The sequence below is a fragment of the Phaseolus vulgaris genome, chromosome 11 (assembly GCF_051622355.1).
Source record: "Phaseolus vulgaris cultivar YP4 chromosome 11, ASM5162235v1, whole genome shotgun sequence".
Lineage (NCBI taxonomy): Eukaryota > Viridiplantae > Streptophyta > Magnoliopsida > Fabales > Fabaceae > Phaseolus > Phaseolus vulgaris.
In genome coordinates, this window is record NC_143508.1 from 37,087,063 (window position 1) to 37,105,070 (window position 18,008).

An 18,008-nucleotide genomic window follows, 5' to 3' on the forward strand; every position below is an offset into this window, starting at 1 on the left:
TGTTGATATTTGCTGCATTTTAACCGATTCGCATCATCCATTATCTTCCTGGTGCATACGTTGTGGGTTGTTTTCTCCTTTTCTTCCCTCTCGTAACTTAGGGCTTCGTCTTCCATTACGCTCGTCACAACGAACTCCCGTTCGTTCGTTTTCCTTTCTTCGTCCTCAATCGAGTCGTTCTCTGTAACCTTTGTTCATCCCTTTCCTTTTTCCTTTGCAGTTCCTGCGATGGCTCATACAAAGTCCACCGCGAACCCCCCTTCTTCGTCGCGAAACCCTCCACCCCAACGCGCAGGGTTGCTCTTGGGGCAAATCCTCTACCAGTGCGTGATCCAACACGAGCATCTGGCACTCCTTCTTCTCAGGCTAAGAGGCCCGCAACTTCTCTCACCAACCCTGCTCAGGCAACTCCGCCAGTCGCCGGAGGTGCCTCCCTACCTCCAAAAGGCTACAAGAAACTCTACCCTTGGGCCACCTCAGCTTTGTTGAAAGAAACCTCTTCCATAAACACAGAGTTGGGCGTGCACCGACTAAGGAAAGGGGACCAATCCGAGCTCTCATTCCATAAGGAGCATGACAGCAAAATGGTCGTGCTGCCTTGCCACCCGGATGAGCCGATCTGTGCCGACGATAAAGCGAACAACGACGAGCTATTCTGCTTCCTCTACGCGACGTTCTTCAAGAAGGTGAAGCTCCGACTTCCCTTCACTCGCTTCGAGAGGGAGCTATTAACCGAGCTCGATATCGCCCCCGCCCAGCTTCATCCCAACAGCTGGGCGTTCGTAAGGGCGTTCCAGATCATGTGCGCACACCTGGGATTGCCAGCTTCGGTTGACGTTTTCCTCTTCCTCTTTGAAGCTAAGAATCCAGGAGACCGCCTCTGGATTAGCCTGAACGGGATTGCTGGGAGGTCAATCCTTTCCATCTTCCAGCAATCTTACAAAGATTGGAAAGGAAAATTTGTGAAGGTGTGCGCCAATGACCAAGATCCTTCCCTGCTCGACGGCTTTCCCTTGTACTGGGTACACAAGGGGAACAAAGACGCCAAAGAGAGCTTTAGGAGGCCCAGAAGTCTCGACACCATGGGCGAGCTAGACAAAGATCTATGCCTTTTCTGGAAGAAAGTAGTAGCCGCCAACATCACCTTTCCCACCTCCTCAATAATCTCCTTCGAGTTCTTCGACGGCCAACTCGAAGCTCATATAGGTTAGCCTTTACCTCGACACTTAGGTTTTCGTTTTGTGTTGAGACTGATTTCGCATCTCTGTTATCTACCATCGGGCGTCCTGCTTGTTACGTACTGGGCTTGGTTTTTAATTCATGCGCCATTTGTTTACATTATTCGCACACATACTCGTATATTTTGCCTTTGCTTTTGTGCTTACTTGTCTATTTTTACCCTGTGCAGACCTCATGTTGGGCAAAGGCAAATTAGCTTAACTGAGGGCGCTCGCCCGAACTCATAAGTTGGCGACGGGTTCCCAAACCGTGCCCAACTCGGTGGTGGAGATCGCCACTACCAGGGCAGATCGCCTCCTCAAGGTCCAGCTCCTCCAGAGACACTGCCCGCCCTTCAACGAAAAAAGCTGATCTTGAGGAAGCCGAAAAGGAAAACCCCTCAAGTGGTTCAAGAGGATGAGGATGACGAGGCAACTGAGGACGGCCTTGTCACCAAAAGAACAAGGGTGGCACCCTCTTCACCACCCGCTCTTCCAACACCAACACCGCCCTCTCCCCCAGCTCCAACACCGCCAGTCCAAGCAACACCCTTGGCGGTCGCGCTCCCTGTGGTTGAAGGCAGCGAGCCTAACTTTATAGAGAACCCTCCAAGCGCCTCCACACCGTTCGTATCTGCTGGAGAGGGTCCTCCTTCAACCACTTCTATTGCCGGGGACGCACCAGGTGGGGATGAAGGTGCCCACAACTCGCCAATACTTATAACCGAGTCCCCCACTTCACCACCACGCCAGGAAGCCCCCCTCGCTCTACCAACTCAAGAGGGTGGTGGTGAAAGTCAGCACCAGTCTCCTTCAGCACCTCCACCAACAGCAGCTGCAAGCCTTCCCCCCTCGATCGAAGAAGTCTGGGGGCCCTTCACAGCTAAACTAAAGATGATGGCAGAGGACCTCCCCTCAATCATAACAAAGGCTGTGAAGAGCTCGAACAAGAAGCTCCAGGACGAGATCTCAACGCTCCAGGAGGAGAATCGCCTAATAAGGATTGAGGCAGAAAAACTGTCTTGCAATCTGATGATGGCAGAAATCGATCACTCAAGGGTGGAGGACGCCATGAGTGCTGAGCTGAGGGTTGCACGCAAGGAGGCCTCTGATCTGCGCCAGAAACTGCACCTCCTAGCTCAAGAGAAAATCGAGCTGGAGAGTAAGCTGGTTCCCTACAGGCTCAAGGTGGCCAACTTGGAGGCATCAATAAAAGCGAATGCAGCCAAGGTAGAGAACCTTGAAAAAAGGTCGGCTGATCGGGAGGTTCTCCTCGGAAAGGTCGAGAAGGAGAGGGACGACGCCATGGATGAGCTCGCCAAGGCTCGAGAGGAAAACAAGAAAACTGCTGCAGAGCTGGCCCAGGTGCGGGATGAAGGCAAAAAGGTTGTTGAAGACCTTGCTCAAGCTCGTGGGGAAACTGAAGAACTGAAGAAACGAGCTGACGAGCTGAAGCAACAAACCGAGGAGCTCAAGCAACAAACCGAAGAGCTCGAGCAAAGCTTGGTGTCAATATGCAACGAAGTGGTGGATGGGAAGATCGTGCCTTCTGAAGATTAATCGCTTCCCTCCATCACTTATTTCCTGAGATTTAGCGCCTATTTCTTTTTGCACGATCTTTACTTGTAATTTTCTTTCCTTTGTATTCGAACTGGTACGACTTCTATTATAACTTCTTCCGCTTTTGCACCTCGTCTCTCTGTTTACTTCGCCTTTCCTTTTTAACCTTCATCTACTTTCTCCCTCGCTGAATGGTTGATCAACTTATCTTGTAGAACTCGCTTTAAACAAATTAACTTAGCGATTCCTCGGGCTCAACCGTTTACTCCCTGCTTCAAACTCGAGCAAACTATCAATCTTATATCCACTCATCAATTGTTAACTCAAAGTGAAAACTCGAGCAACTTATTATTCTTCAAACGATGATATATAATATAACTTGCAAACTTAAGGCAATTAGCTACTTACTAGGCAGTAGGTTTCAACTCATACTGGTATTTCAATACAGTTTACCTGATCTGCCTGGCAAGGTTAGCCCTTACTCCTGTCATCGCCTGGACTTCTTCTGATCGCCATAGGGTCCTGGCGATGTAAGCTTCCTTTTGCCTTCATAACTTGGCTATTGTTCCCTCATCTAGGGGTAGAGGCGCCTTTCGGATCCTTTTCTACCTCCCTGAGTTTCAGAACAATAAGCCGGATAGCGAGGTGTTCTCTTTGAACCTACCTTAGCCATCCTTTAAACTTCTTCCACCCTTTACACCATACCTGAACTCGTTCAAGACGAGAAGGATTTTATCTTGCTTGAACTCGCTCAACGGCGAGAAGGTCTTTATCTTGCCTGAACTCGCTAGACGGCGAGAAGGTCTCTATCTTGCCTGAACTCGCTCGACGGCGAGAAGGTCTTTATCTTGCCTGAACTCGCTCGACGGCGAGAAGGTCTTTATCTTGCCTGAACTCGCTCAATGGCGAGAAGGTCTTTATCTAGTGCCTCTACTTTGCCCAGGGATTACATCTCCTCTTCCCTGGATGCACTGAGGACTTTTAATCTATTCTCGCCTGCACTCGCACAAAGTCGAGGAGGACTTTTATCTCTTTCTCGCCTCAGGACGCGCGAGGGCGTTGAGGTCTTTTAATCAATGCTGGTGCCTCCGATCGCCGAAAGACGATGAGGACTTTAAAACTTTGACTGTGCCGCCGATCGCCGAAAAGCGATGGGGACTTTAAAACTTTAACTGATGCCGCTGATCGCCGAAAAGCGATGGGGACTTTAAAACTTTAACTGTGTCGCCAATCGCCGAAAAACGATGGGGACTTAAAAACTTTAACTGAGAGCATGCACTTTTTCTACAAGCTTTCAACACAAACATGCATGCAAACTCAAAAACTTTAAGCTTGAAAACTCTTCTTTTATTGGGTGGCCTCATTAAAAACCCTCCATAGGGAAAAAAGAGTGCCCCCTTTAAACTGTTTTAACAGAAGGCTTGCAAATCTTTTCATGTTCGTTTCTACTTACAAAGCTTTAACTGTAATATAACTTGAGGTGTGTGGCGTTCCAAGTGCGAGGAATCGCCCCTCCTTCCAATGTCTCTAGGCGGTAGGCGCCGTTCCCAAGCGCCTCGGTTATTTTGAACGGTCCTGTCCACTTAGGCGATAACTTGTTTTCCATCTCGTACTGGTGGGCCTTCCTCATCACCAGGTCGCCCTCTTTAAACTGCCTTGGCATCACCTTCGAGTTGTATCTTCGTTCAATCCTCCTTTTCACTGCCTCTGCTTTTAATCTCGCCTCCTCCCTAACCTCATCCAGCAAATCTAGATTCAACCTTCTTTCTTCATTCGAGTGTTCCGCTACAAAGTGTTGGAATCTCGGCGAGCTCTCCTGGATTTCCACTGGAATCATTGCGTCGCATCCATATACCAAGCTAAACGGGGTCTCGTGGGTTCCTGACTGCTCGGTGGTGTGGTACGCCCAGACTATGCGGGGTACCTCCTCAGCCCACGATCCCTTGGCTTTCTCTAGCCTTCTCTTCAAACCTCTTAGCAACACCCGATTGGCGGACTCTACTTGGCCGTTTGTCTGAGGGTGCTCGACGGATGCAAACACCTGCTGAATTCCCACCTCTTCGCACAGCTTCTTCAACAGGTGACTTGCAAACTGAGTCCCATTGTCTGACACCAGGCGCTTAGGCACACCAAACTGGCACACGATGTTCTTCCATACAAAGCTCTCGATCTTGTGTGCGGTGATCTGGGCTACTGGTTCTGCTTCGATCCATTTGGTGAAATATTCAATCGCCAATGGGAAAGGTCCCAGGATGTCAATTCCCCACGTATGAAACGGCCAAGGGCAGTAAATCGACTTTAACTCTTCTGGAGGCGCTTTGTGCCAATCGGCGTGCTGCTGACATTGCTTGCAACACTGTGCATACTTCTTGAAGTCCTCCCTCATTGTTGGCCAGTAGTAACCTGCACGGAGGGTTCTTGCAGCCAGAGCTCGACCCCCGACGTGACTTCCACATACCCCTTCATGGAGCTCGGCCATAATTCTTGTACATTTTTCTCCGTGCACACATTCCAGGAGTGGGTGTGTGAACCCAAACCTATACAACTCGCCATCAATCATTGTGAACTTGCTGGAGTTCTTCTTTATCTTCCTAGCCTCCGTCGGATCCAGCGGGAGAAGGCCATCTGCCAGGCATCGCTGGTACTGTGTTATCCACGTGTCTGGCTCATGCGTAGCGCAGACCTGCGTCATGTTCACCCTCTCCCTCCGACATGCCCTTATTCTCGGCGATCTCAATGTCTCCTGAGTCAAAGACCTGTGACTCCTCGCCGCTTTCTCCGTCGACTTGCTTATTTGAAGAACCAGGTGGTCTGCCACAAATGCTCTAGGCGTCTTCAGAGTTTCTTGGATCACCGTCCTCTGCCTACCCCCCTTGCCCGAACTAGCGAGCTTAGCTAGCAAGTCTGCTTGGGCATTCTGCTCTCTGGGCACATGCACCACTTCAAACGAGACAAAGGAACCCTTCAACTCCTGCACATACTCCAAGTAAGCCGCCATTTGTGGATCCTTGGCCTGGAACTCGCCTGTTACTTGTCCCGTGACTAATAACGAGTCACTCTTAGCCATCAGCACCCTAGCTCCCATCTCCTTGGCCAGCAAGATTCCGACGATCAACGCCTCGTACTCTACTTGATTGTTGTTGGCTTTGAAGGCAAACCTTAGGGACTGTTCTATCAACACGCCGTTGGGCCCTTCCAGAATGACTCCAACACCGCTACCCTGCAGGTTTGACGATCCGTCCACCGAGAGCACCCAACGAAAATCATCCCCTTCAACTCGTGCTGCTTCTAACGAGAGTTCGACCACAAAATCGGCGAAAATCTGCCCCTTGATCGGACCTCGGGGCTCATACTTGATGTCGAACTCCAACAGCTCCACCGCCCATTTCACCATCCTCCCAGCTACATCAGGCTTCTTCGGGACTTTCTGGATGGGCAGGTCGGTCATCACCAGTACTGTAAAACTGTGAAAATAGTGGCGCAACCTCCTCGTCGAAAATACCACAGCCAGTACAACTTTCTCCAAGGCCTGATACCTCACCTCCGGGCCTTGCAACACCTTGCTGACGAAATAAATGGGCTTCTGAGCCTGGTCTTGGTCTTGGGCGAGCACCGCACTCAGCGCCCTCTCAGTCACAGCAAAATACAACCTGAGAGGGGTTCCTACCAAGGGTTTGCACAAAACCGGCGGGCTCGCCAGGTACTCTTTAAGCTTGACGAAGGCCTCTTCGCACTCCTTCGTCCAGGCAAACTTATTGTTTCGCCTTAAACACTGGAAGTACGAATGGCCTTTCTCTCCGCTAGCTGATACGAAACGAGACAGGGCGGCCATCCGACCTGTAAGTTGCTGCACCTCCTTCACAGTAGCCGGGCTCCTCATCGCCAAAATGGCAGCACACTTATCAGGATTTGCCTCTATTCCTCTTTCAGTTAAGAGGAATCCCAAAAATTTCCCTGCCTCCACGCCAAAAATGCACTTCTCGGGGTTCAGCTTTAACCTGAACTTGGCGATTGTGGTGAACAACTCCTCCAGGTCCGTAACGTGCTTGCTCTTTTCCGACGAGGTCACGACCATATCATCCACGTACGCTTGCACATTCCTTTCCAGCATTGGTGCTAGTACCCTATCCATCAATCTTTGGTACGTGGCGCCCACGTTCTTCAGCCCAAAGGGCATCACCTTGTAGCAGTAGCACGATCTCTCGGTCATGAAGGCGGTCTTCTTTCATCCATAGGATGCATTTTTATTTGGTTGTACCCCGAGAAGGCGTCCAGGAAACTCAGCAACTTACACCCTGCAGCACTGTCGACCAGGGCGTCTATGCTTGGCAAAGGATACGAGTCCTTTGGGCAAGCCTTGTTCAGGTCAGTGAAGTCGACGCACATGCGCCACTTCCCATTCCTTTTCTTCACCAGCACGACATTGGTCAACCACTCAGGGTAATGGACTTCCCTGATATGCCCTGCGGCGAGGAGCTTCTGTGTTTCATCCCTGATCGCCTGCCTCCTCTCCTCGTTAAACTTCCTTCTTCTCTGCCGCACTGGTTTGACCTGGTTGTCCATTGTTAGGTGATGGCACAAGAAGTCGGGGTCGATTCCCGGCATGTCTGAAGCAGACCATGCAAAAGCATCCAGATGTCGCTCTATCACCTTGACGATCTGGTCTTGGAGTTCAGCCTCCAAAGATCTTCCCAGCTTGAAGACCCTTCCCCCGATCTCCCTTTCGAGCCACTCCTCGATGGGTTTGGGTCTGGTTTCCCTGGCGATCACCGCCCTGGCGATTCCCAGTTCCCTCGCTTCCTCTGGGCGGTTCCTCGCCTCTTCTTCCCGATCGGCGTTCTCCCCCCTTGCTTCAGCATCTACCATGACGACATCGCTGCCAGCGGTCGCCTCCATCGCCGTCGACCTGGGCTTCACACCGGGAGGCGGGGTGGTCGTGATGTAACTTACTGACCTCTTGTTCTTCAGGCTATTCTCATAGCACTTCTTTGCTTCCTTCTGGTCAGATTTGATGGTGATCACCACCCCCTCCATAGACGGCAACTTCACCTTCATGTGCCTGGTCGAGGGCACAGCTCCTATTCTGTTGAGTGTTGGTCTTCCCCAAAAGAATGTTATATGCTGAGGGAGCATTCACGACGAGGTACTTGATTTTCTCCGTCCTCGAGCCCGCCTCATCCGTGAATGTAGTTCTTAACTCGATGTACCCCCTGACCTCCACCTGATCGCTAGCAAACCCATACAAGCACCCTCCATAGGGCCTTAACTGGTCAAGGGGTAATTGCAGCTGTGTGAAAGTCGGCCAGAACATCACATCTGCCGAGATAACTATGGATCGTTGTCATGAGGCACAACGTCCCTGAGACCTTAATGTCCACATCTGGCGAGTGGTCCTCGAACATGTCCACCGTCATCACAGACCTTGCATATTTCTTCCTCTGTGACGCGGTGCATCCACCGCCCGAGAAACCTCCAGCGATGGTGTGGATCTCTCCATGAGTGGGCATCTCATGCTGCTGAGCCTCACCACCCGCCGGCTGGGAGCTCGACACGCCCCCCGTCCCCCTGTCCAGCAGGTAATCATTCAAGAAACCGCTCTTGACCAGGTCGTCGAGCTGGTATCCCAGTGCCAAACACGAATCAACGGTGTGACCAAAACTCTGGTGGAACTCGCACCAGGCGTCTGGTTTTGGTCCTAACACCTTGTCGCCCACTTTCTCAGGCGCCTTGAGCCTGGCTGCTATGTTGGGGATGGCGATCAGATCCGCCAACCCCATGACAAACATATGCTTTGGCGGGCGATTGTACTCCCTGGGGCGCCCTGGGCCCCTTCCCTTGTTTTTCCTTGGATCATAAGGATGGCGAGTCCTTTGATCCCTCTTGGCCGACGCTGTCTCCAGCACCCTCTGTGACTGGATCCTGGTATGGGCACGTGGCCTAGCAGGGGCCACGCTCCCTCTCTTCTCGGCGACTTCACTTTCGTCGGCGATGTGGGCCACCGCAAGTCGCCTAACCTCAGCAAACGTGGCGGGGTGAGCCCTGATCAGCGCCTCACAGAAAGGTCCCGACAGCACGCCCTTTTTGAAGGCGTATACCAGTATCTCCTCGTCTTTCGCAGGCGAGCGGACCATCTGTGCTCCAAAACGATTCAGATAGTCCCTGAGGGACTCTCCCTGGTATTGCCTTATGTCGAACAAGTCGTAAGACACCCTAGGTGGCGCCTTGTTCACAATGTATTGCTCGATGAGAAGCTTCGAAAACTGCTGGAAATTGGTTATGTGACCTGTAGGCAAGCTCACAAACCATTCCAGCGCTGGTCCCTGGAGCGTGCTCACAAACATTTTGCAATATACAGCATCCGAGCCTCCTGACAGCATCATCTACGTGTGGAACATGGTGAGATGTGCCTCAGGGTCCTCCACGCCGGTGAAAGTAGCCTTCACAGGTACCACGCTCGCAGGGATAGGCGTGTCTGTGATCGCCTGAGCAAACGGCATAGGGAAAACGCGAGGTGGCGACGACGGTGCGACCTCTTCAGCGACTGGGCGTCCTCTCTGCTCCTGAAGAGCTTGGCGCAACTCCTCAGTCACTTTGCTGAGCTCTTCATTCCTGGCCTGAGAGGCGACTAGGTCCTCATGCATCTTTGCCTGCTCTATGCGCGAGGCCTCCACATTCGCCTGCAGCGCACGCATGATCTCCATCATCTGCGCCATGTTCATGGCGCCTTCAGCAGCAACTGGCACAACTGGACTTGAACGGTTGCTTCTCATCTTTCTCATGAAAACTCAGCAAACCAAAGTTCGACGAACAAAATCTCCTTCAGCAACGATCGATCCAGCAATCAACCGGTTAGAAATTCTCAAACTCCCTAAAACCTCCCCAAACGTAACTGCAACAGCACGCCGATAGATTCGTACGTCGAAACCTTCACAGAAACTTGCAACTTCACCACAAAACCACCGTTTCTCCAGCAAGCCCCCAATTCCCTAACCAGAAACGCAATCGAACGGAAAACACATCGAACAACCGATTGAAAACCGCGCGAACAGCAAGAAACTCCAAGAAAACCAATCTAAAGCTTGAACGAACGGTGGAAAACCTCACACTACCGATTAAAACCCAAACGAACGGTAGAAACCTCGAATTCACCGAACAAAACTCGAACGAACGGCGGAAAACTCGAATTCACCGAACAAAAGCTTGAATGAACGGCGGAAAATGGTTGCACCAGCACACAACCACACAGAAACTGCAGAAACTCCAAGAACTCACGCTGTGGATGGGGACAGGTTTTACACGACCCCACGGTGGGCGCCTGATGATCCTGCCTGTTGACCAGAACGCAAGAGCCTTGCCTCGTCAAAGGTAGCTTCCTCTGGATCGGCTTTGCACCGTGCTAGCTTCCGTCCTTCACCTTGATTCACCTCAAGAACCTGCAAAAGACAGAACGGCGCCGCTGCCGCCGATCGCGCTCCGACGCTCAAGTCAGCGACTGAACCACCAAAATACTGAGAGAAAACTAAGAACTCCAGGAACCGTGCAATGCTCTCTCTCAGCATACTCAAGTTCTCGCAAGCGTAAAAGAAGTATTCTAAAACGCGCGTACCTCAGAACTTCGTTAGAATCCCTTATATACCTGTGCACTTTCTCTCTCCTGACAGTTACACATTTGAACACGTGGCTCGCATCCAGCTGTACACGTGTCACCATCTGGAGCATCCTCTGCTTGAGCGTCACTTCTTACTCTTCAGGATTTTCGACTAAGTTACCTGCGCAGGGAGCAACTCGGTTTATAGCTGCCTTGGAGCGCGATCTCTTCTGTGTGGCGAGTACGGGCGTAATCATATACACCTCCCCTGTGGTCTCGCCGGCCGCCATCATGATCTGCTTCACTTGCTTCATTGTGCATGCCCGGGTAAGCTGTTCCCCAGCCTCAACCCCTGGCTAGCTAGGGAATGACCATCTGACAACTTCATTCTTCGCTTCGAAAGCCTTGAACAAGCTTTCCTGATCTTTCGGCGATGTCTTCCTCTCGGCGATCTCTGATCGCTTTGTCGCCTGGGTTCACATCCGGCGACTACAACACAAACTTGGTGACCGCCGGTTTAAGCATGCTGGAGATCGGGGCACGCCATCTTTGACGATCAACGACTACACGAGCCCCCGACTTCCTTCCCTTCTGTCAGTCAGGTGTCCCGCTCAACACGCCTACATTATCGCTTGCTGCCACGTCATCACTTCCGACTACCTGGACGGTACAGGGAGTATGATGAGAATCAAAAAGATGTTATCAATAAAAGAAATGGACAAGGGCCAAAGCATTTAAAGTTCTTCTTATTAGTCTTTGCAAAAGATGAGGCCCAAGCTCAAAGCCCAAGCCCAAGAAGCCCAAGTCTAAACCATGAGGGGCAAGGCCAAGCATTAAATAAAAGAGCATCATTTGAATGACTCTTGTAGGAGGTGTGGATATTAAATAAATAGGTGTGAATGTATTAGAGAGAGTCACTTTGTCCATGTGACTTAATAGGGGGGTGTAGGTGTAGTTTTTAGGAGGTGTCACAGTAGAAAAAGGTCACACCTCCCATGTGACTTGTTTTTGGTGGGAATTTCAAATGAGTTTTATTTGAAATTTCCCACCTATTTTTCAGCACCTCTAGGCAATAAATAAAGGTGCTTAACTTGTACAATTCAGATTGGAATTTTATAGTAGAGAGACTATACTCAAATTTGGAGAGAAATTGTGAGTCTTGAGTCTTCTTCTTCCTTTGCCTTATCTTGTGAGCTATGGTGAGCTTCAAGTGGCGGCACTCCATCACTTATCTTGGATCAAGGAACCAAGTGGCGTGAAGTGTTCTTCCAATTCTCAAAATCCAGCAAACTCCTTCTATAAGTGTTCTTCCTTCATGTTCTTTCAATTCCATTCGGTAGATTAGCTTTGTTTGTTGTTTCTTTTCATGTCTACCGTTTGATTTTCTGTTTTCTAGCTTTGTTTCTAGTTTCTGTTCGGTGCAGTAGTTTATTATTTCAATTCTGTCCAGCTTGCAATTCTTGTTCTTTATTTCTTGTGTTTTGATTCCATTTGACAATATATGGACTTCCATGTGAGTCTTGGTTGGTGCTAAGTCTTGGTGAGTTCTTGAATTAGAACATTGATCCAATTCTAAAGTAAGGTGCCATTTGTGACCAGCTCAAGTTGCTCCTAAGAATGTCAAAGAATCATGTATTCTTGTTGTTGCATTCACATCAACGTGCCCTTCAAGTCCACACCACAGATTGTCTCTCTGAGAACCTGAAAACACAAGATGGTGCCTCTGCGGCCGGTGGCGCTCCGACGCTCAAGTCAGTAACAAGAACACCCAAAAACTGAGAGAAAACTATGCTCTGTAGAACCGTACTAAAGTGTACTCAACCCAAAACAATGAGCCGTAATGAACGTACCTCTGCAAATTCTGTTAAGTTTACCTTTATACCTAGGTTTTTTCTCTCTCCAGGTAGTTACGCTTTGGACGCGTGGCTCGCATCCAACCCTGCACGTGTCATCATCTGGGCTGGGATAACAGGTAGTACCCAGCTCTACACGTGTCATCATCTGAGCTAGGATAACTTGAGCATCATTTCTATGTAGCATCCAACCCTACACGTGTCGTCATTTGGGTTGGGGTACTGGTAGTACCCAACCCTACACGTGTCGTCATCTGGGCTGGGGTAACTTGAGCGTCTTTTCTATGTAGTAACCAGTCGCGCAGCGAAGTCTCCTGTTCAAGGAGTAATCTAGCACGTAACACGCTCTGGAACACCACCCGACAAGGCGAGTATCGGATGCAACAAAGTACACCGTCTCTGTGACATCACTTGTCGCAAATACCACCCTCCTCATTGCTACGTCATGCATGTTCTAGCTGAGAAAACCTCGTCATCGACGAATGTCCACTCTGGGAATCCCGTCGTCGATGAGCGAGCTGTTTCCTCCAATTCACTCGACCTTCACGCTCCATGCTGACGTAACAATCACCTTTACTGAACTTACACACTTGAACTCACTCGCCTGAACCTCCAACAGCTTCAACTAAGTTTACTGGGAAACCCAGCGATGTGCTTCTTGTGGCGATGTCAGACCACCTGATCTTCCATTATCTAACACGGCGATGACACGAAAACCTGGAGACAACCGACTATGTACACTGTAGAACGTCACTTCCACAAACGGCGACTATGCTCACTTCTGGACCATTCATCTTTCTCTTGTCCACGTGTCCTGCTGAGCACGCCCCACATAGTCACTTGCTAGACACGTCATCACACCCGATGACCTGATCGGTACACAAATAATTTGGTCATGCGACGCTCGTATGGCATCCCAAATAATTGCTTAACTCTGCCTGGATGCTCACATAAGAACTCGTAGCATTGATCCATGACTTGTTCGTCCTAGATGTTAAGCTCCACGAGCATTGCCCAAATATTAGACTCTAAGTATTGGTATGAGGCATGGCGTCGATGGTGGTGTACATGCTCGGCATATAGGTCGTTTCTTCGTCTAATTTCAGCAGCTATATCTTGAGTTGTCGTTGCCTGTGCACGAGCGATATCCACCAACTGAGAGGCATTTTCATTTCCATCCTTCATTGATGACAAGCATTGTTGAATATTAGAATTCAACTATGCAAAATGTTCATCAATACCGTCCATAGTAGGGCCTTTTCTCTTTGATCCTCGAGATGAGAATGTGCCCGCAGAGCCAGTAGATGGTATAGAAGGAGTGTTTGACGGCGTGTCAGAAGGAGTGTCACTAGATTGGAAGTGAGGATCAGGTGATTGTGGGACGTAGTCATCTGCCTCCTCATAGTTCGGTTGGTCGGGGATATAATCCTTATTATTGTCCCCAAGGTTGACACTTAAATTGCTCATGTCAGGAGGTGAATTGATGTCACGGGCTGTCCTGTCCCGACTTTCCGTGACTCTATCATTAGACAACAACTCCTCCATGAGGTCATAATGGGGAATGAGATTCACACATCATTTCGCCGCATATGGTTTGGCCTACATACATGTCACATATTAGTATTTTATGCCAAATGTGAAGTCAAATGTATTTGTTCAATAAAAAATACTTATCATCGTACCTTAATCAACTCACTTTAAACTTCGTCCTCGGCTTCAAAACGTTTGGTGGTCTGGTTCCATGCGAAACCACTCAATCCCCCAAACATATCATGGGCTTCCCTCCACCTATCCTTGAGGCTTTTCTGACGGTTCATCACATTATTTTTCTTAATACCCGATAAGCCAGCCTCATTTAAAGCCATAAATATGTTAGTGTATCCTTGAGTGGTCCAGCTACCATCAATTCTACACCCTTTTCGTACTTCGTCAATCATTGCATTGAGCAAAATTAGGTCCATCTCTGTCGTCCACTTCGTGAACTCTTGATAAAAACCAGATGAATTTGAAGCAACATTTTTCCCGCGATCCATCTAATTAACTTAAATAAAGTTAGGATGACAAACATTCAAAAATCGAAGGAAATATATTATTTCATGAAATTAATTGTTTACATAATCTTGCCACATTTCGTTTGCTATCATTGGTGCAAAAACACACAACGAGTGCGACTATTTTGAATATATAAATGCGGCTATATAGCCGCATTTGATCAGCACACACTTGTAAATCGAAGAGATACAAATGCGGCTATATAGCCGCATTTATAAATACCATTTACAGGTGCGGCTATTTCTTTTAGCCGCACTTTGTATATGCTTCAGTAAATAAAAACATAATAAATATGTTCAAATGTAACCTACAATGTACAAATTATTTATAAATAATATACAAATTATAATACATAAAAAAATCAAAATATTAAAGAAAAATTCAAAAAACTCAAAACAGAACACTAACCTTGTGTGTGAACCAACGTTGGTGGTGAAGACTGGCAGGGGAGCGCCAGCAACAGCGGCAGCAGCAGTGGCGGAGCAGCGATGGAGATGAGAATGCCAATCGAACGGTTCGGCCACAATGCAAGGAGAAAAAACAAATATAAGGAAAACGAAAAAAATTTATACGTAGTGAAGATGCAGAGGAAGAAAGTGATTCAAGAAACTCACAATGGCACAAATTAATGAAGATGCAGAAGAAGAGATGAACTGCAAGCGTACGCGAGCGCATGAACAGTGAAAACGAAAGGCAAAGTGGAGAAGAAAATATGAAAGTGGTGTGGTGCAATTCAAATTTTAGGGTAAAAAAGATTTACAAATGCGGCTATTTAAATAGCCACATTTGTAAATCAAATGCTTTGATTTACAAGTGCGGCTATACAAATAGCCACATTTGTAAATCAAATTAATTTAAAAATGTCACCGCGTTTTTTACGAAGGCATTTGAGCGCAAAACCACACTTAATAAAGAGTATTCTTTTCATCATCTTGTACTAGTGTATAGTGTCCCGAATATGACACCCTAGCCTATAATCATGCTCACGAGCATGGGTGGTGGTTGCTTGGACATCTTCTTGTAACAATTCATTATCTACTTCTTCAATGAGAGACTCATCATTGTCGACCCCGCAAAGAAAGTTATGTAGAATACAACAACCTAAAACAATTTTTGTCATAGTATCGACAACATAATGTGGCTCAGTCCCACTGGCTATAATTGGAAATCGTTTTTTTAGTACCCTAAATGTTCTCTCAATTACATTTCTAAGTGATGAATGTCAAAGATTAAACAACTCTTTAGCATTTTGTGGCCCTCTTCACGAATATTCTTTCAAATGGTATCTAACCCCGCGATAAGGTGTTATTATATTTGGTTTTAACATAAAACCTGCATCACCAAGATAGTATTTTCCTACAAAGATAGTGGAAAGTTGCGTTAGTATATACTACTATAACCTATTTATTCTTCTGCACCCCCAATCCCCTAAAACTAACCTTATGGAATAAATAAAGGATCGTCTCGTACCAAAGCGTCTTTTAATATCTTTGAATCCGAGGTTGTTCCTTCCCAATCGGCCATGACATATGTGAACTTCATGTCAAAGTCACATGCTGCAAATATGTTTTGAGTTGACCAATCTTTTCTCCCTAAAAAACGAGGTGCATGAGCACGTTAAACCTTAACACGTACATTAGTCCCATCTATTGCCCCTAAATTATGCTAATGTAAAGAGCCAGCTCAGCATAAATCTGTGAAAGTCACACATTCTGAACCACAACATTTTGTTTCAGTGGTGCTGGTTTTGGTTTTTAAATCAAATCTAGTGTTATTCCTTAGGTTCCTTTTGTGTGCCATCCATTATTTGAGTGCCTTTTTATTTGCTTGTCTAATTTCATTTGAACTCTTTCTAGTTGTGTCACTTTTAATTCCATTTGTGTGGTACTGTTTTTCAAATTAATTTGTTTCTTGCTTTATTTCTTTGACCTCTAAGTTTTGTGGTGGATTAAATATCAATTGGTACTTGTTGAGTGGGAATTGACTTGAGAGGAGTCTAGCTTTGCTTAATAGGTGCTGGATTGAAGAATTTAATTACCTAATTCCAAGAGGATCAAAGGCAAGGGGCAGCAACAAACACATACTAAATACACCACACACCTTGGAAGGCCCAACAAAGAAGAAACAACAAAGGGAGTGCAATTAGAAAAACAACAAAGGGAGTGCCATTTAATTTCTTTGCAATTTAACTCTTGTTAATTACTTATTAATCACGCAATTAGACGGTGAATGTGTCTTCAAGGGCTCCAAGTGTCCAAGAAGCCTCACCTAGGGCAGACTAGCTTAAACTTTCAAGCTTAGCATTTGTTAATTGCTTTAATTACGCCTTTTGTTGTTGTCTACCTTCGCTTAATTGCTTTTGTTTGGTCTTGTTTAAAGCTTTCATAATTTTCTAGATAACTTGCATTGTTTTTGTTGCATAAAAGTTTGATTTCTACATCCTCATTGTGTTTTAAGTGATTTACCTAAAGAAAGGTTTGTGTGAAGATCTTGAGGGATAGTTTTTGGCTAAGGCAAAGACTTGGTATTTAAGTAGTCCATTGTGATTCACCTCTCTTACCTGGAAAACTACCTTCATTAACTTCCCTCATCTTTCTTAAAGTAAAACATTTCTAAACACAAAGTTTTAGTTATGTCTTCTCACTCATCTAAATCTCTTAAAAGTGATGTGAAATCCTTGAAATCTCTTTTAAAACAACTTTCCAAGGATATTCAATCAATTTCATCTAAAAAATTGGAGAATGAGACCAAAACTAATGAATTGACTAAAGCAAAGGATGAGAAGTCTCACATTTCAAAAAAATTACCTTCTCATGCATTTATCTCTAAAGATCATGATTCTTTTGGGGAGGGAAGCCTTACAATAAAAGATTATTATCAAGCACCCCCTAGAAGACATAGAAGAGATAGAAGAGAACAAGAAAGCTCAAGAGAGGTTAGGGTAGACCTATCCCATTTCCATGGAAAAGAAAATGTAGAAGCTTGCTTAGATTGGAAAATGAGGGTGGAAAAATTGTTTGCTTCCCATAAAGTAAAGAAGGAAAGAAAGATACAAAAGAAAAGAGAGGAAGACGATAGGGAAGCTAAAGAAAAAGAAAAACCAAGTGAGGGGTGGTGTGAATCTAGAAAGAATGAGGAATATCTTATAACACCCCTTAAAATCATATTAAAAATAGAAAATCAAGAGAAAACCCTTGAAAAACAAAAGGCGTGGGAAAAGAGTGTTCCTTCCCACAAGGTCCTTCAACAAGAAAGAAAATTTGAAAATACCTTTGAAAACATGCTTCTTGTTGAACAACCTAGCCTTACCTTTTGTGAAGGAACACTTGCAAGCATAGTCACAAAAGAAGAATCCTTGAAAGAGGCTTGCATAGATAAAGATGAAGTAGACTATTTCTCATATGTGCTAAGATATCACCAAGTGAAGGTCAAGTTATCTATAGGCATCTACAAAGACAAATTTTTATGTGAGCTAGTGCCTAAAGAAACTTGTCATGTCTTATTGAGACAACCATTGCAAAATGTACAAATTCTCATAAACAATAGTTGTAACAACAAGACTACCTTTACACACAAGAGAAAAATTCTACATGAAGGAGAACTCATGGGCCAAATTAGAGTTGATAAAACTCTAGAGCTTTTAAAAGGAAAACTTTTGTCACCCATGAGAAAGGAAGTTCAAAGACATTACCCTAGATACATTTCTTGTTTTAAAACTACCTCTAAGGCAATGTCTCA

The 18,008-nt window shown here is 46.7% G+C and overlaps 1 protein-coding gene and 1 pseudogene across 1 annotated transcript; both read right to left on the reverse strand.

Annotated features, from left to right (window-relative positions):
• Positions 1-13,763, reverse strand: part of LOC137806463 (disease resistance protein Roq1-like) — a 30,996-nt pseudogene extending 17,233 nt beyond the window's left edge.
• Positions 13,764-13,915: 152 nt separating this feature from the next.
• LOC137806474 (uncharacterized) lies at positions 13,916-14,251 on the reverse strand. Its single transcript, XM_068606616.1, has one exon. It carries the CDS (start codon positions 14,249-14,251, stop codon positions 13,916-13,918), a length of 336 nt encoding a protein of 111 aa, XP_068462717.1.
• Positions 14,252-18,008: the final 3,757 nt, after the last annotated feature.